This window comes from Pelophylax lessonae (assembly GCF_965119305.1).
Source record: "Pelophylax lessonae genome assembly, chromosome: 2".
In the NCBI taxonomy this organism is placed as follows: Eukaryota; Metazoa; Chordata; class Amphibia; order Anura; family Ranidae; genus Pelophylax; species Pelophylax lessonae.
Window position 1 is genome coordinate 215,815,361 of NC_138769.1, and position 25,814 is coordinate 215,841,174.

Consider the following 25,814-nt stretch of genomic DNA (forward strand, 5'->3'; position numbering starts at 1 on the left):
TTCTCAACCTTTTTTTTTAGTTGAGGCACCCTTTAAAATTATAGACAATCTCAGGGCACCCTTTAAAATTAGGGAATGTCTTGAGACACCTCCTTTCTAAAATGTAAAAAACTATACTAATAGCTTTACACAATGCAGCAACATCCACACGTAGGACACTCAAGTTGGAGGTGATTTATTCTTCCAAAGCAAATACACTTTTGCACACTGGTACTGACTAGTATTCCGATGTTTCTCTTCTCCCTCAATTTCTCTCCTTCATTCACCTAATGTCACCCCAGTGCTGAGGGAGGGAGGCAGAGGAGGGTCAAACAAGGATGGTGTGGAGGCAACAGATATCCTCCTTATTAACTGATGTCATCACTGGTTGTTAGGATGCCAGTGTCTAGAAAGTCAGAAGGGTGCATAATGAAAAACTGTGGTTTTGTGTAACTAAAAGGCGGGCTTCATTCACCTGCTGGCTTGGATACAATCTTTGATCCTTTTTTAGACATTTTGCCAAGGCACCCTGGTTGAAAAGGGCTGAGTTAGACTATGGTATAGGGCAGGGATATCCAAACTGTGGCCCTCCAGATGTTGCAGAACTACAAGTCCCATGAGGCATAGCAAGACTCTGACAGCCACAAGCACGACCCCCTGAGGCAGAGGCATGATGGGACTTGTAGTTTTGCAACAGCTGGAGGGCCACAGTTTGTATATCCCTGGTATTGGGGGGTTCAACAAGAAGCAAAGCCTGATTTCCAGTTGAAATTGTGTAAACATCTATACACACTGATCATGTAATTTACGTTGAGCTCTTTTTAAATGAATATCTATTGCTCTTTAATTACCTGGTGAAGTTCATTTTCATATTATCACAATATTTTATGGAAATGGAAAAGAATAAGGTTGTAGTAATATTTTCAGTACTACACTACTTAATATCACACGCATTACCATCTGACCCAATAGATTACTGGGAGCCAAAACAAGCCAGATTGAACAACGCAGGTTCATACAATGCTTGGAGTGCACACATGAATACATCCTCATTGCCATGGATACAGGTATGTGTTTTCAACACCTTTTGAATATGTTTTTCCTGGAGCATTCTGTAATCTACTAGCTAGAAGAATTTGCAATTTTCTAAATATATGCTGTATGCATTATGCATACACACACAGCTTCCCCGGAGTGATCTTGTAGTATAACTAAGATAAGAAAAATAACATGTATGATGTAGTCAGTAAAAAGTAATACCATAGGATTTATATTTTATCTTCATTCTCCTTCGTAACATAGTTTTACTAGATTTTGATCCTACAGGTACACGTGTAGTTTTAGATGGACTTTAAAATGAAATCTTCTATAAAAACGGAAAAAGTCTGTACAAAATTAAAGTAATTTCCTCAGTTTGGCTTTAAACACTTCTGGAAGGCGCAGGTAACTCACTGCTGTCTCCCAGGAGACCTGGTCACTCAAAATCTCCCCAGCCCTTTAGGTGGGGGGCCGCAAGCAAAGTGGATCTTCCATTTTTATGAAAGGTTCTTTCAAGTAAGCAATAAACACATTTACCCTACTAAAACCAAAACTTTTTTCTGCAGTACCAGCAACTTTTTTTTTCTTTTGAAAAAGGGTTTAGTGCCGGTTCTCACCGGTATCGCACAGGAACGCATTGCATGTGCTCTACGATTTATTGCAATGCGATTTTCAGCCCATTTGTTTGGATGGGCTAAAAATCACACTGGATTGGACCAAAATGAGTGCGTGCACTACATTTTAATAATACACTGCACCAGATTGCATGGTACTGTTGTACCATACGATCAGGTGCAGGCAAATGCACTGCGTTTGCAATCTGTGTTTGATGTGTTGTTAGGATTAGATTAACACCCGCAACAGATCGCACACCCAGTGCTTTTTGAACGTGGTACAGGGAACAAGCATGGAATGCAGGTTTCTGGAACCGTGTTCTGGTGTGAACGAGCCCTTAAACCACATGGATAAAAGTAGACAATCATAAACATCTCTGGTATTTTTATGGTTTGTTAAAACCCTGTAAGGGCTCTTTCACACGATCTGTAGGCGGATCCGTGCTGCTCAGCGGGGATCGATCGCTGAGCAGGCGGATGACAGCTCCGTCTCCGCTTGCAGTGCGGAGAGGGAGGTGTCACAGCTCCCGCTGCTCTCTATGGGGGATCGGATGAGAGCGGACCGCCTGTCCGCTCTCATCCAATCCGATCCCTGGACGGATGGGAAAATAGGGTTTCCATCCGTCCGGATTTCACGGACAGGATCGGATACGGATGTCAGCGGGGGTCAGCGGAGGTGTCTCCGCTGACATCCGCTGCCCCATAGAGCTGCATGGAGGATCCGATCAGATCCGTCTAAAAAACTGACAGGCGGATCTGATCGGATCGCCCATGTCAAAGAGCCCTAACTGTCACATTTAATGGAAAGCTTAGTGGAAATATAATTAAAGGACTACTTCATTTATTTATTTATTTTTTTTATCAAGGATCACTCTTCTGCCCCTGACTTTTTGTACTATCATGAAAATCTTTACTGCCCAGCACCACACAGTCTTTGCATAAACACTTATTGTATTCTAGTTATTGTATGTGGTATATAGAGAGATAGTGTTCAGTATATGAATTTCTTTTTTTTTTATTTCACTTTCCCATAAAAGGACAACTTCCACTATCTCCCTCCACTATCTCCCTCAGTGTAACGCATAGTTGCCAACATTTGAAAAAAATTTTCCAGGGACACTTTGCAGCACAGCTATCAATTACTTACCACACCCACTTCCCTGAAGCTCTGCCCACTTCACATAATGTAATATGTAAATATAAATAAAGTGCAAGGTGTAAATAAGTACGATAAAACCTAATTATACTATCTGGTATGTCGGCCCGCAAATTTTTTTTTACGGCCACCGGCTGCCCGTAACGGGCATTTACGGGCAGCCCGATTAACGATTAACGGGGGCTTGCCGAGACAATGTAGATTACCTGGGATAGGCTCCTATTTGCAGGGACTGTCCCGGCAAAAACGGGACAGTTGGCAAGTATGGTAACGTATGTTATGGACAGTTGGAAAGTATGGTAACGCACATGGCTAAATACCTGCCTCCAGCCCTGCTCCTGAGATCTTTATTGTGTGGCCCTGCCCAGCACCACACGTCTTAGTACAAAAAAAACCCTTGCAAGACCAGAAGTGACATCATAATATAGGTCTTTAGATATTACAAATGCAAAGCTGCATATTCAGGATGCAATGTCCTGTAACCTATAGATTTACAGATGTTTCAGCACAGTAAGCATATTGGGCTATGTAAAGTAAACACTGTATACTTGATTTGGTTGTGATTTAAAGGTTAACTAAACCCAAGACCAAAAAGTTGATTTATTGCAGCTTTTCAATTCTTAGCTGTAGAGACTACATTCATTTCCCTTTTTCAGGCTAAGAACATTTTCCGTACTGAAAACTACCTGTCACTCTTGTCTGAAATTCAGGGTCCTTGTCACTTCCGGGGGAACTTTCCTCAAAGCATATATTTTGGAGTTTAAATACATTTTAACTTTTCCATTTGCATTTAACAACCAGTTTGCTTGCAAGACTTCCCCATGACTATCTCGTCAACAGTTTAAAGCGTGGATTTACTTTAATCAGTAAAAGTTATTTGGAAAATCATTGCTTTTCTTTTTGAATGTAGGTGGATTTACAACAAACCTATTTAATCTCTGGAATAAAAACACAAGGAGCTAGTAGATATTTCAGCCAGTATTACATAACTGAGTTCTTTGTGGTATACAGCAAAGACAGGAAAAAGTGGGCGGCTTTCAAAGGAAATAGCACTTCATTGCATATGGTATGTATTTATTACCTTTCTGATATACATATAGGTTTGGTAAACCTGCGTTAACATGGAATTCAGAATTTGCATTTTGAAGAAAGTTGTTTTACACTTAAATACAGTATATTTATGGATTAAAAAAACTTTCTCTAGTAAACCACGTTTATAACAGAGAGAGCTCTAAAGATTTCCTAATGTTGTATTATTTGACTATATCCCGCTTATTGTCATCCATTTGGCTATATTACTTTGATTCAATCATTGTCCACAATATATTTCAATAATTAATTCCCTTAAAGTAATTCATGCCTGCGCTGTTGAATGCTGTCAATTGATGAGAAATTGCCTGGAAGAATCATTGAGAACTATGGGCCAGGACTGATTTCTGAGGTAGCCTCAGCAAAAAAATTTCTCATCAATGGTGTGGAATCCCGTAACATGCATGGAAGGAGACCTAAGTGTTACATTCTTCTTTACGGAGACATTTTTATTAGGAAACTCCACATAGTGCATTGCCCCTAATCTCCAGTCCGCCCCTCCTGCCCGACATGCAAACAACTAAGGTTGGCCATACATGTTCAATTCTCTTGTTCAATTTTCTTCAGATTTACCTTATCCACTCACGGACCATCCTCCGTAGTTTTACAGCGGCAGGTCGGCTCTGTCCCACGAAATGATGTACCTGTACGTCGATTCGTGGGACCGCTAGCGGGGGGCGCGCGCACACCCATTCGCACACAGGGAAAGCTAATCAGTGGGTCCGGCGGCCGCGATTACCGCCAGGCAACCGCGAGCGCTCACAGTAGAGACAGAACGGGGGTCTTCCCTTGTAAACACGGCAGACCGCTGTTCTGTCAGTTATGAACACAGGGATCCTATGTTCCTCTTATTTAGGAACACAGGTCTCTGTGTTTATTCAGCAAGCCCATCCCCCCACAGTTAGAAGGCACCCCCTGGGGACACATTTAACCCTTTGATCGCCCCTGATGTTAATCCCTTCCCTGACAGTGTCATTAGTACAGTGGCAGTGCATATTTTTAGCAATGATTACTGCAGTAATGTCACTGGTCCCTCCAAAAGTGTCAAAAATGTCAGTTAGGTGTCTGATACATCCACGGCAATGTTGCAGTCCCGCTAAAAATGGCTGATCGCCGCCATTACTAGTAAAAAAAAAAATATATATATATATATATATATATATATATATATATATATATATATATATATATATAAATAACATAAATCTTTCCCCTAGTTTGTAGATGCAATAACTTTTTTTTTTTTTTTATATAATTTCTTTATTTAGCAAAAGGTTGTGATACAAACATGAGAAAGAGGTACATCACGTACAGTGAAATAATAAAAACTGACAGTAGTACCAGAGATAATGCTCCACAAAATTCAGGGTGGCAGGAAAGTGAGAACGACCAAATGGAGAGGAGTGGGAGCAATGCCAATAGGGTAGAGTGTATGGACAAACATCCCATATAATACAAGGAATAACAGTCAAGAAGGCAAATAATCAACAACCAGATTATATAATATTAATGGGTGTCGGATACAGATACAGTACCGATGGATAGACTCACAGTCAATACTAGTACAGAGATTAAACTCCAAACCATGGAGTCAGTCAAAGGAGGTATGGGGAGTAGAAGGGATTGAGTGGGAAGGACCCGAGTAACAGAGACAGATGCAATAACTTTTGAGCAAACCCATCAATATACATTTATTGGGATTGTTTTTTTTTTTTTACCAAAAAAGTGTAGCAGAATACAAATTGGCCTAAAATTATCAAAAGATTTGATTTTAAAATTTTTATATTTGGAATGTTATATAGCAGAAAGTAAAAAATATTGTTTTTTTTTCAGAATTGTCACTCTTTTTTTGTTTATAGCGCAAAAAATAAAAAGCACGCAGGTGATCAAATATAACCAAAAGAAACTTCTATTTGTGGGAAAAAAAGGACATCAATTTTATTAGGGTACAGCAATGAATGACCACACAATTGTCAGTCAAAGTAATGCAGTGCCGTATCACAAAAAATGGTCTGGTCATTAAGGGGGTAAATCCTTCCAGTCCAGAAGTGGTTAAACTATGTAGTGCAAGGGCCTGCCTAATTGGATATAAATTTAAAGTGTTTATGTGTGACCTAATATTATATGGTTTTGGTAAATCTAAAGGAAAATTGTACAAGCAAATTTAATAATGTATTGCCAGCCTTAGCCCAATCTAGGTGAAATGCATCAGTGAGGTGTGGCTACGATTTGGGACTGTCAGCATGCATGTCCTGAATGCTAGGGTTAGTGTTAGGGTCAAGGTAAGGGTCAAAAGTATGTGTCAGTATATTTTGGGTAGAATTTAAAAAAAAAAATTTTTTTAAATTAGTATCAGTGTCAGTTAGTGTCAATGTCTTTTAGGTAGGGTTAAATAAAAGCAAAAATGCAAACTATTGTTTCTAAGCCGTACTACAGGTACAAACAACAAATAACATACACATATGTGGTATTGCTGTGATCAACAGGAGCAGGAGAATTTATATTGGGTTGTTCCTTGGTGGTAAGTTATGGTAATAGCAAGAAATATACAATTAAACTTTAAAAAAAAATTATTTTTTCTATTTTATGCCAGTTTTTCTTTGATAATAAAACCAGGAAGTATCCATTAACATTTACCATCAAAAGAAACTCCAATATATTCTGAAAAAAAAAAAAGATATAATCCACCTGGACACAAAGTAGTTGAGATGACATATTTTACTAATGCTCGTCAACGTTGCAAAATTGTGTTCATGCATTAACCTTTTGTTTTTCCCTCAGTCACTAAAGGGTTAAGATGATGGTGTAACATGCCTTTAGAATTCTAGTTTTTGGTTGCTACCTTAGACTAGACTTTGATGAACGCAGCTCGAAGTCAGGAGTTACATTCCCAAGATCTACAGGTAGAGGGATGCAGATGGCTAAAATGCCCATCCAGAGGGATACACACATCAAGTGAAAAAGATGCCACTCTCCCAACCAGCCATTATAGCATAAGAATCAAGATCGGCTTCAGCCTGAAAGTCTCTGCCAAATGACACATTTTGCCCCGGGGCATTATCGTAGGGTAGTTTTCTACTCTGAGGCTTATCTCCTTCCAAAGATATTGACCTTGCCGCTTTACTAAGCGCAAAACGAAGAATGCACCAGGTGGTTAAAAACTTCATGTGCTTTACAAATCAGATTAAATGACTATGTGACCGCACATATTTTTGGATCCACAGGTGTTACATACACTTTTTATATGATATTTATTACAAAATGTAATCAACAAATTTTAAATTCATCTTCACAGATTTTTCAAGGGAATAGTGACTCCTCAAGTATAAAAGAAAATCAGTTTAACCCTCCAATTGCAGCACGATATATAAGAGTTTATCCCACAAAGTACTCCAATAAACCAGCTCTTCGCATGGAATTGCTTGGGTGTGAAATAAACGGTAAAGTTGTTTAAAGTATATTAGTGTAAATATGTATGGAAATTAAAATGATTATTATTAGTGGCAGGTTACGTTTCTTTAAACCAATAAAAGAAAGAAACACCTCATTATTTCAGTTTAATAAAACTTGATTTTGGCCATTGTCTGTAATACATGCATCTGAGAATTGTATCTGAGATATATGAATTTATTATAACATGTTCCTTAAAATGAAATAAAAATATAATTCAATAGATATAAATTATTTATGGACCAACACAAGATAGTAAAACAATGGTTCACTATGGTGTGAGAACTTAAAGAAACTGAATAGTTCTGAGCAAAAATCCTGTCATCTCGTCTTTCTCAAATTCAAAAAACAAAGCATCTTGTAGGAAAATGTTGTGTTGAGTCTTAGTGCAGACAGACCGGAAATAGGTCACAATCTTTATTAATCACACAAACTTGCTGCTCTAACGCCTCCTACTATCTCTTAAAGCTCCTAAAGCAGAAATGACATAACATTTTCTTAAATTGCAATATGTGGAACTTAACAAATACTCAACACCCCCCCCCCCCCTTCCTCCCTTACACTTCAAAATGGATAACATTATAAAGTACATACTGTAGTCACCCAAATGCCTAGGTTCCTTTTTTTATGCTTTCTGAATTTTGCTGAGTTCCACTCTCCAGGTAATGATAGAGTTGTGGCTTTTAGATGTCTGTGGTTGTGTGGTAACGTTAGACAGATCATCCCAGGTAAGCCAATTAGGAGTAGTCTCCTGCACGACCAAAGAATCTTGAACAGGTGCTAAGTGCTAACCTGCTCACATGCCAAATTAATCTATTCTCCAGCCTTTAGGTTACTGGTCCCAATTGGCTGTGGATATGCACAGGAATAAATAGACTGGGGTTAAACTTTGACTTGGTTGGTGCTTTCCCTATCCTCGCCCACTGGCCAGAAATTAGGGTAGTTGTCTTGTCATTTCCTTTGCATTACTGTAACTTTTTGCTTTGTCCTGGTACTTCTCCACTCTAGTTCACAAGTTTTGGGGTTCTGCCTCTTTATTTGGTGGCTTCAAACATGTGAAGTCATCATCAGTTTTGTAGGCGATTCCCCAGTGGTGCTATGACTAGGTTGGAAATCCATGGGGAAGAGTCAATAGGCTCTATATTATCCTTTTGCAGGAGTTTCTTTTAGCTCTTGCTCAATCACAATCTAAACTAGTATAGGGGGCTAGAGATATCTGAGGGTTCATTGCTGGATTATGAGAAAATTTGTGAATGAGACCTAGTCCAGTAAGGCCAGTGGGTATCTTCCCTCCCAGACACTGTCTATCAGCCATATGTCTGATCTGGAACTTTAAATCCCAGTGCATGAAACAAGTCTAGTCCTAATAGTTGGCTCCACTCTCAGTGACATAAAATGCAAAACTGCCCAAATGTTTGTTTTGATGTATGACAGGGAATGTTACTTTACTCCACACTGAAATATGAGTGATACTGTTTACCGCCAGGGTAACTAGTGTCTCCTGGAGTAGGTAATGATAAAAAATGGGCATTGTAAGCTGCTGCAATCAAAATAGAACATTTTGCTCCTGTGTCTTAACAGCAGTTACATTCTGACATTAGTAATTAGATAGTGACTAAATTGAAAATGCATCTGATCCTTTCCGATTGTATAAATCTGCCGGTCATCATGCTGCTTAACCACCTGCTTTAAAGGGAAATTCCAGTCAAAAATGAAATTTTTCCTATTAATAGTATGTTTAAACATCTTTATCTTTGATATTATTCATTTTCTGGCTAGCTGTTTGTGTAGCTTAGAAAGTCTTATCTAAACTAGACAAATAGCTTCTTCCTGTTCTTCACCAACAACGCTATCTCCCTTTATCTAAATTTGCTAAGCTATCGTTAACTTCTTGAAAAGGTCTCTCTTAGACAGAAATGCCTAGACTGTCCCAGCCCCAACCCCATCCCTCCTATCCTTCACCATGAGCTCCTCCTGTCTTCATAGCCACGTTTAGGCTAGCAGCTTCTCCTGAGGGAGGGGGGGGGGAGGTCACGTGACAGGCACAATATATGAAATAAATAAGGTACAAATTAACATTTTTGAAAGTTTAGAAGGATACAGATCCATTTCTATTGCTCATTACATGTGAGTAATGAATTTTAGACTCTGTTTCCAACTAGTGTGACTTGTCATGTGACTTTGGACACATAAAGTCGCAAGACAAGTCACAGCCCATTGATTTCAATGGCACCCGTTCCACTCTATGCCACTTTGAAAATCAGCAACTTTGAAAAGGTGCCTGCACTACTTTAATGCAACTTTGATTCAGAGAGTGTAAAGCTGGATCAAAGCTGCACTCAAAACCACACTCTAAATCGCATAACTTAAGAGTTGAACTAGTGGAAACTTAGCCACTAGGCTAGAGTGCGACTTTGAGTGCAGCCTTGATCCAACTTTACACTCTCTGTAACAAAGTCGCATCAAAAGTTGCATCAAAGTAGTGCAGGTACCTTTTCAAAGTTGCATAGATGGGAACGGGTGCCATTGAAATCAATGGGCTGTGACTTTTCATGTGACATTGTGTGTCCAAAGGCACATGACAAGTCGCAATAGTGGAAATGTAGACTTAGTGTGGTTGCCTGTACTATCCCTTTAATGTATAGTGATCATTGCAGACGGTGAGCTGAGACCCCAGAGCACTTCTACCTTCATTGACAGTTCTCCCTGTGTCCAGCTCTTTTAAAAAAGGGCATGCAGGTGCGGCAAGGGGGGGATTCAGTTTTAATAAGACATATTATATTAGTTAGTTTTACTGGTGAAATTGTGCATTTTGATATGGTGTACTGTTCTTTCCAGGATGCTCAGCTCCCCTAGGCATGGAGAATTTAAGCATCAAGGATGAACAAATAACAGCTTCCTCATACAAAACTTCTTGGTACACATCACCATGGGTTCCATCTCTGGCACGCCTCAATAAAGCTGGATCTGTTAATGCTTGGCAAGCAAAGGTATATTATAATTATTGTTAAAATCATTACCACAATACTGTACAGACTCTATGCCAGTATGTTTAGCCTTATGGAAGGCTGGAGTTAGACTTTCACTGTATGATAATTACTAATAATAGGATTTTTGCAAGTGACATAACAAGTGAAAATAATTGAATCAGGTAATCATCAGTCAGGAGTCAGAAACTATTTGATATATACTGTACTGTTATGCTTGTTTTGAATGTCTCTGTTCTAGTTTCTGTAAAAATGATCAAAGCCAGAATACATGTCACTTTTTTTTTTAGTTTTTGATGGCATGGAAAAGTGTTAGAATTATATTTGATTTTACTTCTGTTTACTAAATAGAATCCTGATAAAAATATATTTAGGCTAAATCTAAAAATTAATTCTTTATTGCCATGAATGAAAACAGCCTATATGCCCAATGCCTTGGGTTTTCATACAGGTGTTGCTGTAAGTTGTGTTGCTTTGCTATTATTCAGGAGTTCTGAGATAACCATTTCCTGTTTTAAAGTTGTATTAGTCTAAGTTCTTGCCAAAAAGGCTGGCCATAGGCAAAGCTAATTTCTTTCCTGCAGACAGTGTTGACAGGTGAATTCGCTTCTGCCGGGGAGAACACAGTGATTATTGCTAGCGGCTATAATAGCTATAATAGCTGCTCGCAATAATCAAATGTAAATTCTGGCAGGCTGGTTGTACTCAAGTTGATCGATCAACTTGGGCACATTCAGCCTGCCTCTACATGGTTCAAATCTCGGCCGGTTCCTGCTGAAGATTCGAACTGTCTATGCCGGCTTAAGACTGCATTCACATCCAAGGGTAAGCATTTACTACTGATTTTGGACTAATTCTGTTTTTGCACGTTCTTTTCAGACGTATTCAGACATATTAAGGCTTGAACGTGTTTGTTTTAGCCGATAAAAAGCTTGTGGGTAGATGCAGCGTGATGCGGCGGACAGAAAGCACATGGAGTCAATGTGCAATAACAGGAAGCTATTGTAAGGGTTCAGTAACACTCAACAGTCCTGGCGAGGAGGCAACCCAACTGGGAACACTCACAAGTTGATTGAAGACTCAGAGATGCCGACAGCATCTGCCACATAGACAAGAATGCGGCCTGGATGGTCTATACCCAAAGGGGAAGCTTTCCAGAGGTTTGGAGTGATCCCTGCTTTTCCTACTACTCCAGAACCTTTCCCTAACTCTATATACCTGTTAGACGGGTGACCTCTGTCCCTACTCTAGTCACCTGCAAACTGCACACCAAACCGGGGGTCTAAAATATCTTAAATATCTTAAATAGTCTCTGCCTGACCAAAGATGGCCACTAAAGTCATATGGGGTGCCAGCATCCAATCGGATAGCTGCCACCTTGTGACTGAGGAAATCATAGAGGAACTAGGTTCTCCTTGACTTCCTCCGCCATCTACATTGCGGCCGTGGATGATTGTCACCTACAGTGGAGAAAATAGACTGCACCTGCCTACGAGCTAGTTACTAGAATGAGGAGATGGTTGTTTAGGGCATAAAAAACACAAATTTCCAGGCTTGTTCAGATGCTCTCATTGACGTCTATGGGGCCAAAAATGCCCTATTCAGCTTTAAAATGAGCTCATGTACCTTTCTGAGCTCAGGGCATCAATATACAGGTGCCTGAATACTCATATGTGAACAGGCACAATTTAAAAGCAGGGGTTTTAGTTGTTGAGTGTTCTGGAGTTTGAGCTTCAGTCTACAAAACTCTTAGGTGTAAATCAAGGCTAATACAGGATGGACAGAGTATAATCACAATGATGATGTGAGTCCCCAATCACGCTCTATTGATTGCATGCTTTTCTTTGCTGCTTTATGGCTTGTGACCATGCAGACTGCTCCTTTACTCAATGCTTTTGACTGAGCTCTGTCTTCCTTTCCTTACCTGTTAGGCTGGCCATACACTATACAATTTTCTTATTCAATTTCTTTTAGATTTACCTTAAACTATGTAGTGCAAGGGCCTGCCTGATTGCATACAAATTGAAAGTATTTAGGCTTGACCCTATATTACATGGTTTTGGTAAATCTAAAGGATAGTTGAACAAGAAAATTGTATAGTGTATGGCCAGCCTTAGCTGTCCAATAGCTGATGCTATCCAGCCCAGGCATTGCTCTTAAAAGAAGCTGTTGAGGTTGCATGAAGAAACCAAAAAGTTTCACTGAATGGACGTTGTGATTTTAACACATTGGTTAAGTTTACTAGATAACATTAGAAAGTGACTTTCTACTTTTATTGTCTAGAGTTGATCTTTATATGTCCATTCCCCCAGTCTTCATTTATAGTATATAGCGTGGTGTATAGATAACATAACACCTAATGTATAGTTCTCTCTCATACAAAATATAGTCATTACTTTTTATATTGTATGACGTACCTGAGCAGGTAATTCAAATGTGCTTTCTTGCTTTTTATTTTCTTCATATAGTCAAATAACAACCAGCAATGGCTACAGATTGACTTTCTTTCAATGAAGAAAATTACTGCTATTACAACACAAGGAGCCAAACAGTTCACTAGTGAAATGTATGTACAATCCTACAGTATTCACTACAGTGAAGATGGAAAGATCTGGAAGACCTACATAGATGATTCCACCTCAATGGAAAAGGTATAGAGGCTGGGTGCTGCTAGATGGAGGGGAGAACAGGGGGCTGGAGATTGCAAGATGGAAGAAGCTAGAAGGGACTGGGTCAGAGGCGTAACTAGAACCTTCAGGGCCCCGGTGCAAGAAACAATGAAGGGCCCCCTGGACCGCTGGCGCCCTGGGGCCCTTTACTCTAGTTGCGGGGCCCTTTATTACGGTCCCGCAGCGGGACCCTTTCACAAGTTCTGCAATGGGCCCCCTTCCTGCCATCTTGGGGTCTCCCCACGGTGGTGGAATGCCAGGGCCCTGTCGCAAGTGTGACCTTTGCGATCCTGGAAGATCACCCACTGTGGGGAGTAGTTTTTTTTTGGTATTTTAATTGTATTATTTTTATGATTTTATTTAATTTTTTTACAATGTCACTGACTATGGCTCTGTCCATTCAGAAAAGGAAGGAGCTTGTAAATTACATATTTACCGACCCCTTCCGGGTTCTCTACTGTGACACATCCCCTGCAGCAGCCGGCAGGAGAGGGAAGGGAGAATTCTGAAGGGGGGGCAGCACAGAAGGGGGCACACAGGGGAGCACACAGGGGCCCAGAGACAGCAGAACACAAGTATACTGGATAGGAGAAGTGGCGGGGGGCAGCGTACAGAGGAACCAATCTCCTCCATTTTTCTCCTGCAGCTACAGAAGGAAAAAGGAGGACAGTGATTTCTCTACATGCTGCCCCTCCTATTCAGGTGTACAGGGGAGCCACATGGGCCCCCTTGAGCATGGGGCCCGGTTGCGATTGCAACCCCTGCAACCCCTGTAGTTACGCCCCTGGACTGGGTACTTTAAGATGGAAGGGGCTGGATGCGGAAAGATGCATAGAATGGGTAGCGGGGACTGGGTGCTGCAAAATAAACAGGGTTAGGCATGGGCATTTAAGAAATCAGCGAAACTGTGTGCAACATCATAGGTTGGGCCCCATTGCTCAATAAAAGAAAAAATGTTGTGTGCTTAGTTAACTGCAGTGACATTGTTTGTGTTGTTCCAGCTGTGTTGCTAGGATTGTAAAATGTATAGGGCACCAATGGACACTGAAAGAAGATTAGTAATGCGGCTCGCGTTGCACGCGGCACCGAAAAGTGTGTGTGGCCAAATTGTGTGGGAGGGGTTTAAAGGAGCATATTAAAGCAAAAGTCTTTTTGTTCACATAAAAATGCTTAGATTGTGGTGGCACAAGCAAGAGTATCACAGACATGTATAAACCTCAGCACAATCATCAAAAAAAAAAAAAAACTTTTCCATTACATATGATTTGTGAACATGGAACATAGACAGAGAGCTAACACTTTGTCTGAGCCTACCTTAAAGAAGAACTTAATTAAAATATTCCTGGTCTGCTTAACTACCAGCAACTATTGAGATAATAAACAATTTGGTGAGAAGTATGCTATGTACAATATAGTGTATATAGTGCAGGAGTGTGTAATAAAGGAGTCTTTAATGTACAATATAGTGTATCAAGTCCAGGAGTGTTTAATGTACAATAGTGTATATAGTAAAGTAGTATGTAATGTACAATATAGTGTTAATAGTGAAGGAATCTGTAATATACAATATAGTGTATACATTGCAGGAGTGTGTAATGTACAATAAAGCACAATTACTAACCCCCACATCACTGTCCCCCAGCACAATCACCATCCCCCCAGTTTAGGGTCCTGTAGCACAGTCACCATCCCCCCAGTTTAGGGTCCTGCAGCATAATCACCATCCCCCCAGTTTAGGGTCCCCCAGCACAATCACCAACACCCCAGTTTAGGGTCCACCAGCACAATCTCCACCACTTCCCCCCAGTTTAGGGACCCCCAGTACAATCACTATCCCCCCCAACCAGTTTAGGGTTCGCTAGCACAATATCCACCCATTTCAGGGTCCCCCAGCACAATCACCATCTCTATTCTCTAAGTGGGAACACTTAGAGAATAATAGAGCAACATAGCCCTGTTCACCCGCAGCCTCGAGGAATCGGCGTGTGACGAGGGCTTCCTGCGTGATTACGTGACCACGCCTGACGCGTTTCGTCAGCGAATGACTTCTACCGTGTGCGGGAGACGGCGGTAGGACTGTCGGCTTTATCTATCATGCTTTACGATTTTATGTTATTTGTAAGTGCAATCATTGAGGGTTAAATGTTTGGGGACTAAAGGCACATTTTTGCTGGATTACGCTATGTTGCTCTATTATTCTCTATGCAAACGGTCCATATGTTGGTGAGGCGAATACAGTCTGATACCTTACGGTGGTTCCATTGAATTTAAATTGCGGATGGTTGGAGGAGACTAAAGGTGATCCCACTGACTGATATGTTTGGCGCATATGCAGATTTTATCTAGTAAGTGTTCCCACTTAAGGGTGCACACAGCGGTGTGGTGGAGGTCTTTTCTGGTTCCCTTTAAGGATACACCATCTCCAGCATCTTTTACATTTGGGACTTTATGCATGGACTTTCCCTCAATTGTTTGATATACAGTGGCGGCTGGTGCTCAAAATTTTTGGGGGGGCGCAAAAAGAAAAATGTAATAGGTATTGCTTCGCGGCAAAAAACGCGCTAAAAAATTGCGTGATTTTGAGGTCATGGTACAGGCATGGCACAGGTGATGGCATAGGCATGTCACAGGTCATGGTACAGGAGATGTTATAGGCATGGCACAGGTCATGGTAAGGGCATGGCACAGGTGATGGTACAGGCATGGCACAGGTGATGGTACAGGCATGGCACAGGTGATGGTACAGGCATGGCACAGGTCATGGTACAGGAGATGTTATAGGCATGGCACAGGTCATGGTAAGGGCATGGCACAGGTCATGGTAAGGGCATGGCACAGGTCATGGTACGGGCATGGCACAGGTCATGGTACAGGCATGGCACAGGTCATGGTACAGGAGATGTTATAGGCATGGCACAGGTCATGGTAAGGGCATGGCACAGGTCATGGTAAGGGCATGGCACAGGTGATGGTACAGGCATGGCACAGGTCATGGTACAGGCATGGCACAGGTCATGGTACAGGCATGGCACAGGTCATGGTACAGGCATTGCACAGGTCATGGTACAGGCATTGCACAGGTCATGGTACAGGAGATGTTATAGGCATGGCACAGGTGATGGTATAGGCATGGCACAGGTCATGGTATAGGCATGGCACAGGTCATGGTACAGGCATGGCACAGGTCATGGTAAGGGCATGGCACAGGTCATGGTAAGGGCATGGCACAGGTCATGGCACAGGTGATGGTACAGGCATGGCACAGGTCATGGTAAGGGCATGGCACAGGTCATGGTAAGGGCATGGCACAGGTCATGGTAAGGGCATGGCACAGGTCATGGTACAGGCATGGCACAGGTCATGGTACAGGCATGGCACAGGTCATGGTACAGGCATGGCACAGGTCATGGCACAGGTGATGGTACAGGCATGTCACAGGTCATGGTAAGGGCATGGCACAGGTCATGGTACAGGAGATGGGCAGAGGGACAGGTGGGGGGCAGCGTCACAGAAGATGGGCAGCATCACAGGAGGTGGGCTGAGAGACAGGACAGTGGAGAACCTCTCCAGCATCAGGTCATTAGGCAGTGGTGGGTAGTGGGGCTCGTGCAGTCCCAGTTAGGAAGGTGAGCATGGGGGGGGGGGGGGGGGTGAGGATAGATAGGCCAGGGGTGCAGTGGTCAGGAGGTGGAGGGTTTCAGGCTGACCGTTGCTGCGCTCCTCCTGCCTGTCTTCTCTCAGTGAGAAAGCTGACCCACATCGTACCGCTTGAAAGAATGAGCCCTGTGTCCCCTGCTCACCTCTGATCCCAGATCCCCCCTCCTCCTCCCCGCTGCCTCCAGTCCCGGCGGACTCCCATTCGGTCACTCTGTCCAGGGCTGGGCTGGGCTCCCCGCTTCTCAAACTAGGAGCGCTCCGCTCCTATTGTAGGGCCGGCCCTGCGCACACAGGAGAGAGAGGAGGCACTGAGGCTGCTTCCAGTTATCACTTACCTGCTTGTCTTGGGCTGGCTCTTTCACGACCGGGACCGGGCCGACTTCACTGGCGTCTGCTGCTGCTGCAGAGGTGACGGGACTCCGGAGAGACTTCTCCACCGACAGCGGCTCTGAAGGCGGGCGGGAAGGTGACGGCCGGGACGGTGAGTGATTGACGCACCGCCCCCATGCGACGTCACCCAGGATGTCCTGTATGATTGGTCCAGGCTGGAGACTGGACCAATCACAGCCAGGAATCCACGAAGTGGGGGTGTCCAAGAAATGTGCCCTGCGCCCAGGTTACGCCCCCAAAAGGCAGCCAATCGGCGCCTCTTGTGGGTCGTAACCACCCCACCCCCCCACCCCCAGCCTCCACATAGGCCGGCGGCGGCGAGGTTTGCGAACGCAATTTTTTTTTTTCTGAAAACTTTATTGTTCATTTTGTCTTTTTTTTTTTTTTTCTTTTTTTAGGGGGGGCGGCGCCCTGGCGCCCCCTATGCACGGGCCGCCACTGTTGATATATATGTTCATTTTCTATGGACTGTAGCGCTGCTAGTGTGTGAAGGAGTTTTGAGCCATTGGTTCTATATATCTGTTTTCATACACCTGATTTGTGATTTTATATTATTATAGCAGCAGCTTTATATAATTTTCATCTTTAGGGTTTGTTTTAAGCACCGGGTGAGCAAAACGGAATTTTTGTTAAATCTTACCGTAAAATTCCTTTCTCTGAGTCCTCCGACAGTCGCCGCCACTTCATATTCATCACTAATGGGGGTTATTGACCTTTGCTCCGCAGGAGTAGCTAGGCAACAAAATGTATTAATATCAAAGCTTTTAGCATATCCCACCCCTAGGGGGTGGTCCCCTCAGTCAATACCTCCCTGCTTCCTGCATTCCCAACTCAGTTTCAGTAGCATAGCAGTAGAGTACATAAACAAACCCCAAAGAGGGGCGGGGGCGGCGACTGTCGGAGGAATCAGAGAAAGGAATTTTACGGTAAGATTTTACAAAAATTCCGTTTTCTCTAACGTCCTACGACAGTCGCCGCCACTTCATATTCATCACTAATGGGGACGTCCCATAGCAGTGTAGACATGAGGGGTGGGAAAAAACGCAGCCGCGCCTACAGCAACGCAGTACCCACATCAGAGAAAAAGGAACCATACCAAAGGAAGGAAACCAACTGGGCAACAGGAAAAAAACTTGCTCAACAGGAGCAACCACCCAGGAAAACAAGTAACCTAGGGATAAAGACATCCCAACAGCCAAGGACCCAAAAACAAGGGACCCTAAGGCACCGCCGCACTAAGAACTTTGCGGCCAAAGGAAGCATCCGCCGATGCCTGAACATCCACCTTGTAGAATTTTGAGAAGGTGTGAACTGATGACCAAGTTGCCGCCTTACACACCTGGACCACAGAAGCCTGATGACGATAGGCCCAAGACGTACTCAGAGACCTGGTAGAGTGCGCCTTCACAGGGAAAGGAGGAATCTTCCCCTTCAAAGCATAGGCTTGCACAATGGTCTGTCTGATCCATTTGGCGATGGTCGCAGCCGACGCTGCCATGCCCTTCCGAGGACCCTCTGGAAGGACAAATAGAGAATCCGACTTGCGAAAGGACTTAGTCGATGACAGGTAAACCCTGATCGCCCGAACAACATCCAATGAATGCAAAGCCACCTCCTTTGGATGCTTAGGCTTCGCGCAAAGCGAAGGCAAGACAATGTCCTCATTGAGGTGAAATTCCGAGATCCTCTTCGGAAGAAAAGAAGGGTTAGGTCATAAGACCACCTTATCTAAGTGAATCACCAAGTAGGGAGAGCTGCAGGACAAGGCCGCCAGCTCCGACACCCTGCGAGCCGAAGTGATCGCCACCAAAAAGGCAACTTTCTTGGACAACAGAGACAACGAGATCTCCCTGATCTTTTCAAATGGAGCATGCTGTAACACGGACAGAACAAGGTTCAAATCCCATGGAGGTAAAGGATCCCTCCGAGGAGGAGCCAAGTGTCGCACCCCTTGAACAAAGGTGCTAACCAAAGTATTAGACGCCACGGGGCGTTGAAAGAGAACGGCCAGCGCAGAAATCTGCCCCTTAATCGTGGCCAACGCCAAACGCTGGTCCACGCCCGTTTGAAGGAAAGCCAACACTCTCGATACCGAGTATGAGCGAGGGGAATACCCCCTGGACTCACACCAGGCAAAATACGCCTTCCAAGTACGGTAGTAAATCTTCCCCGAAGAGGCCTTCCTGGCCTTGATCAAAGTGGGAATGACCTCAGGGGAGAGACCCCTATCCTTCAGAACCTGGCTTTCAACAGCCAGGCCGTTAAAGCCAGCGACTGTAAAGCAGGATGGAATATCGGTCCTTGAGACAGGAGGTCCTCTCGAAGAGGTAGACGCCACGGAGCGTCGACCGACAGATTCACAAGGTCTGTGTACCAAGACCGGCGAGGCCAGTCCGGTGCCACCAGAATCACCGTGTGCGGTTCCGAGGCCAACCTGTGAAGGAACGTGGACAGCAGCTGAATTGGTGGAAAGGCATACATCAGACGATACTGACGCCAGGGCGCCACTAACGCGTCTGAGGCGTCTGCCCGAGGATCGCGCGTCCTTGCTACGAACCTTTTCACCTTGTTGTTTAGATAAGACGTGAACAGGTCCACATCTGGGGACCCCCACTTCGCGCACAGCAACTGAAAGACATCCGGGTGAAGGGACCATTCTCCCTGGTCCAGGGTCTGGCGACTCAGATAATCCGCCTGCCAGTTCTCCAACCCCGGAATGTGAACCGCCGTTATCGCCGGGACGTGCGTCTCGGCCCAAGACAGAATGTCGGCTACTTCCCGAGCCGCTCGGGCACTCCTGGTGCCCCCTTGGTGGTTGATGTAGGCCACCACTGTGGCATTGTCCGTCTGCACCCGAACCGGACGGCCTTGAAGCCTGTCCGTCCAACGCAGAAGGCAGAGATGTATTGCTCGCAATTCCAGAATGTTGATCGGAAGGGAGGATCTTCCTCCGACCAAGTTCCCTGGGCGGACAGAACACCCAGAACACCACCCCAGCCCGACAGGCTGGCATCCGTGGTGATCACCGTCCACGAGAAAGGGCGAAAAGACTTGCCCCCCGACACCGCCGGGGACCGGATCCACCACAGAAGATCCCTTCTGGTATGATGACTCAAGGAGATCTGTAGATCCAGAGATTGCGGTCTCCCGTCCCACTCGGCCAGAATCTCCGCCTGGAGACCCCGCGTGTGAAACTGGGCAAAAGGGATCGCCTCGAAGGCCGAGACCATCAAACCCAGACACCTCACACACGTCCGGAGGGACGAGCACTGATTGTCCCTGAGGGACTGGACTGCGTCCTGAAGCGTCCGGAGCTTGTCTTCCGGCAGGAAGACCTTCGCTTGAGCAGAGTCCAGGAGCATTCCCAGGTAGGGAAGACGAACCGACGGACACAGAGTTGACTTTGGAAAATTTATCGTCCACCCGAACTCCTGCAGAGTCTGCATCGTGATGGACAGGTCGGTCACCAGGCCCTGACTGGTCGCAGACCGAATCAGGATATCGTCCAGATACCCCAGGACAGAAATGCCCTGGGCTCTCAATAAAGCCAGAACCGGTGCAAGCACCTTGGTGAAAACCCGCGGAGCCGAAGCGAGACCAAAGGGCAACGCCACTAATTGGTAATGATCCTCCGCAATGGCGAATCGAAGGTACCTCTGGTGACCCTCGAAAATGGGGATGTGAAGGTACGCATCCTTCAGATCGATGGAGGCCATGAATTCCCCCGGAACCAGGGCAGCCACCACCGAGCGCAGGGATTCCATGCGGAACTTGCGAACCCGCACAAAGAGGTTCAGAGCTTTCAAGTCCAAAATCGGACGTACCTTGCCCTCCTTTCTGGGCACAGTGAACAGATTGGAATAGAACCCCCGAAATCTGTCCCGATGAGGCACCGGAACCACCACTCCCTGGGCCCTCAGGTCCCGCACCGCCAGGTGCAGATCCTGCAAGCGCTCCGGAGTCAGCTGAAGGTTGGAGGGAAAAAATCTGCCCGCCGGCGAGAGAGAAACTCGATCTTGTATCCAGATCGAACGATTTCCTGAACCCACCTGTCCCGAATGCGGTCCAGCCAGGGTTGAAGAAAACAGAGCAAACGTCCCCCCACCCCAGAACCGGGTGAGGGCGTGCCTTCAGGCCGCATTGTTATGGGCAGCAGACCCGGACTGGCCGGACTTCTGCTTACCTGTCCACGGCTTCTTCTGGGAGCCTTGGCCCTTGAAGGGCTTGCCCTTATAGTGCGACGGAAAGGCCCGAAAGGACCCCTGAGAGGGCCTAAACGAGGTATTCTTCTTACCATGAACAAACTTGTTCTTGTGAGATTGGGGCAAGAGAGTGCTCTTACCCCCAGAAATTCCCTTTATCAGAGTATCCAAAGATTCGCCAAAAAGGCGGGATCCCGCGTAGGGCAAATTAGCTAAAGTCTTGCGAGAGGATTGGTCAACAGACCAACATTTCAGCCATATCAGGCGACGGTTCAATACCGCCACACTCGAGGCATGCAGCCAAAGGGACTAAATCCAAGTCCGCATCACACAAATACATGACACCCTGATGAATTTGATCCACCATAGCCAAAGTTGTCGGCGAGGCAGAGTCAGCCACCAGGGTGCATCTGAGCACCTGCGTCCTATCGGCAATAGCCTGGGCTGCCATAATGGAAGCAAAAATAGGCTTCAGCATAGAACCAGCAACCGTATAGGCATGACGGGCCAGGGACTCCAATCTCCTGTCCGTAGGGTCCCAGAACACCGGGGTATCCTCAGCGGGGATCGCAGTGGATTTATTCAAAATCGCCACTGCATGATCCACCTGAGGCGGCACACACCAACGCTCATCAGTGGAGGGTGAAAACGGATAACGCAGTTTGAACCTACTCGGCACAGCAAAAGGCTTCTTTAAATTGCGCCATTGCTCATCAACCGCGCGCTGAAATTCCGTAGAGCAAGGAAAAACCTGCGATGTTTTGCGTTTCCTTTGCGTCCCATAAGAGGACATCAAAGCAGGAGGACATGGTTCATCCTGCAAATGCAGCGTTTGCTTGATAGAAGCAACCAACTCATCCATGAATGCAAGCTCTTCAGACGAGCCAGGGGGAGAATTATCAACCCCTTCCACCTCAGCCTCCCCCTCAGACCCCACAAGGTCTAGAGATGAGTGAGACCCTGAGAAGGGCACTCCAGCCACAGCAGCCCCATCGCCCTCTGAATCAGAGGAAATAGATAACCTGGGCCGTTTTGTGGATCGATCAGCCACCAGCATTTGCACCTGAGCAGCCAAGTTTGCCATAATAGCAGCCAGATCAGCCCCCTCGGGGGAAGCAGCAGCCCCTTGGCCCCCCACCAAGGTGGGAGGAAACTTGCAATCCTGAGAATCCATGCCCCAGCAATATTTAGGAAAAAAGGAGTACTGCCCCTTTAAGATCGCGGCGAGCGCAGCCCACCGCACTCACTGAATACACCGGCCCCCACAGGGATAAGAACAATGGGCAAGGAATACAGGAAAAATGGAAAGGTAAAAACCTGGAGAGATCACACAGGCTGCTGCCACCGATCGCTGTCCCAGAGCAAAAGGAAGTGATGCAATGACTGACCGCCCCTATAAAGCCTATGTAAGGCTACACAAACATGGCCGCTCGGCTGAGGATTCCTTAGGCAAATAGAAAATGGCGCCGACATGTGGCCTGATCGATCGCCGCCAAAATGGCGGCGTTTGGCGCCAAAACGCCGCGCCTTACCACACAGGACCGGCCGCCACAATTCTGCCGCAAAAAATGGCGGGTCGCCGCAGAGATCGCCGCAAAGCATGCCTAAACCCAGACTGCTTCATGCATTCACCCAGCAGAGTGGGATAGCCCCCCCCCCTCGCAGCCCACACACAGGCAGCAAGTCCACACAGGAACTGACAGGGAGCTCAGCAGCCACACAGACATGCAGGGTCACACAGTCCCAGACTGACACCCAAATAGACAGGTCCCCACATAGAGGTGCACTTACCAGTCCGGATGGCGTGGGGAGCCTGCTCCAGCGACCAAACCGCTGCACTGAGGACAGGGAGTGTGGCAGCCATGACGCATTGGAACTGCGGTGCGAAACCGCAATGGCGTCCAGTGAGGTAGCCACCTCACAGATAGCATCCCTGCAGCGAACAGGGATGGGTCGTTCAATATGCCAGGGAAACCTGAGCTGAACGCTCGATGGCAGGCTGGGAAGCCCCTGGCCAGAGCCCTGGGATCCAGGGCGGCCAGACTGAGACCCAGCTCCGCACGATCATCTTCATCCGAAGAAAACTAACTAATGCTGAAAATTAACAGCTAAGTAAAAGAAAGAGAAAAAGACTCAAAATAAAATCAAAAAGAGAATAGAGGCTGAGACTGAGAGCCCCAGCACAGGAACAGCCAGCCTACTCCTAAGCTAGGCATTAGAAACTGAGTTGGGAATGCAGGAAGCAGGGAGGTATTGACTGAGGGGACCACCCCCTAGGGGTGGGATATGCTAAAAGCTTTGATAATAATAAATTTTGTTGTCTAGCTACTCCTGCGGAGCAAAGGTCAATAACCCCCATTAGTGATGAATATGAAGTGGCGGCGACTGTCGGAGGACGTAAGAGAAAGCCAGATTGACGATTTCTTTAGTCACATACTTTGCTCCCTCTATATATATTTCTAACAGTGTATGTGGTTTTAGTTCATAAAATGACATTTATTTTGGTGCAGCTGTGCATGTTAGCCAATCAGTGACTAACTTTAGCTTGTTCAACTAAACTTTGACAATAAGGGCCGGCTCCTACTGGTGCAATGCGGGAACCCTGTGAATCCACTGCGGGTTTCAGCATTGCACCCGACTCACAGGCAGTTCACACTGCCATATGCGAACTGCTGGGAGTGTCAATACAAAGTTAATGACACCCCCAGATTAGTTTGCCTATCGCAGTGCCAACTGTCAATTCGGACAGGAATCGGATCGCATGGGTATGCGGACCAAAAAAAGGGTCCTGCACGACTTCGGCCCAAATTCGACGCAAATTCAGACATACACTCTGTATGGCTGAATTTGCATTGCATATACATCGCATCTGATTTGCATAGCAATGCGGTGCGAATCACATGTGATGCCTTCCATCGCACCAGTGTGAACCAGCCCTTAAACCTAGAAGCTGATTGGTTTGCATGCAAAGCTGCACTAGATTTTGCACAGTCCAGTTTTAGTAAATCTCACCAAAATGTCTGCATGATGCGGAGTAGACCAGACAAGTTAAATATTTATGTGTCTGCATCTGTAACATGTAATTTACACCTATCAGGAATGCAAGACAGAGTGAACTATGGAACTAGATGTTGACTTTGGTCCTCTTTTAAATAAAAACAGTTTATATTTGTGATTTTCCAGATTTTGTTATCATTGGATTTGTAGTTATAAAATCACATAAAAGTGTATTATTTTACTAAAAAGAGGCATTTTCCTGTACTATTTATTTTAGATATTCAGAGGAAACAACAACAGCGCAGGATATGCTAAAAATAATTTCAACCCTCCAATATTTTCACGTTTCCTAAAGATTATTCCAAAAAGTTGGAATCAAAGCATCGTCATGAGGCTGGAACTCCATGGTTGTGATATTTAAAGTCATCATTGCAGTGTTCCGCATATATATTGAAAGTTTTTTGTGTAACTACCCAGAGACACATTTGCCTTGTTAATTTGTGGTCTGTATATTCAAACAAATGTTACCATTTGACGTATTCTTTTTTAAAAGTTTTTTTATTTATGAAAATAGTTTTTGTGATATCATTGTTTTTATAAAACTGCTTATTTCTGTTACTGAAAATATAATCTATTAAAATAAACTTCTGCTCAAATTTTAACATAATGCAATATGAACAGCCTTGCTGAGAGGGGAAAAAAGAGTAAACAGGGTCATGATATCATTCCGAAAGAAAATCCAAAACTGCCTTCAGTGTGGGTACTAAAGGCCTAGGCATTTAGTCATGTGATCTCTGCTGAAGGGGAAGATTTGAGTTTAAATGAGCTAATTCCCTTCTTCATCAGAGACCATGTGACCAGGTTCCTACACCTTTATACATGTGGCCACCATTGAAGGTAGCTGGGTTTAGTATTTAGTGTGAGATGGATAAATATTTCAGCTTATCTATTACTGCTTTCTATGAGCCTAAATTACCTGGGTTCAGTTCACGTGAGGTTCGCCAAACTGCGCTAAAGATCTGAACGTTAGTGCGAACCCTACTGAAGTAAATGGGAGCTGAATCTTTAAAATAAGTTCTGCTCATTTTTGAGGCCAAAAGGCAAGGGGCTATGAAAGGGCTTGAGGAGCTAAGCGCTACCCTATAGGCACTGTACCAGTGCAAAAAATTATTTTTATTTTTTATCATACAGAGAGTAGCTGTTTTAATAGTGCTTAAAGTGAAGTATTAAAATGTACAAATCCCTTAACAACTTGAAGACTGGCATGTGAAATCCCCTTCTTGTCCAAGCCATTTTTTAGTTTTCAGCAATGTGATATTACTCTGGCAAAAACTGTATCCAAATGAATTTTATATTGTTTTTTTTTTTTTACAGATAGAGCTTTCTTTTGGTGATACTTATACACCTCTGTGTTTTATTTTTATATATAAAATAAAAAAAGACTGAAAGTTAAAAAAAAGACAGAGCTTTCTTTTGGTGATACTTATACACCTCTGTGGTTTTTTTTTTATATATAAAATAAAAAGACTGAAAGATAAAAAAAAAATGTTACCCTTAGTTTCTGCTATACAACTTTGAAAATAAAT

General features: G+C 44.5%; 1 protein-coding gene across 1 annotated transcript in view; it reads left to right on the forward strand.

The window, feature by feature from the left end:
- Positions 1-24,690, forward strand: part of F5 (coagulation factor V) — a 110,793-nt gene extending 86,103 nt beyond the window's left edge. Inside the window, exons 21-26 of the mRNA XM_082244471.1 lie at positions 952-1,046; positions 3,698-3,853; positions 7,172-7,316; positions 10,165-10,316; positions 12,782-12,964; positions 24,506-24,690. Coding sequence (XP_082100597.1) covers positions 952-1,046; positions 3,698-3,853; positions 7,172-7,316; positions 10,165-10,316; positions 12,782-12,964; positions 24,506-24,649 — 875 coding nt within the window. The 3' untranslated portion in view covers positions 24,650-24,690. The remainder of the gene's footprint in view (positions 1-951; positions 1,047-3,697; positions 3,854-7,171; positions 7,317-10,164; positions 10,317-12,781; positions 12,965-24,505) is intronic.
- The last annotated feature ends 1,124 nt before the right edge of the window (positions 24,691-25,814 follow it).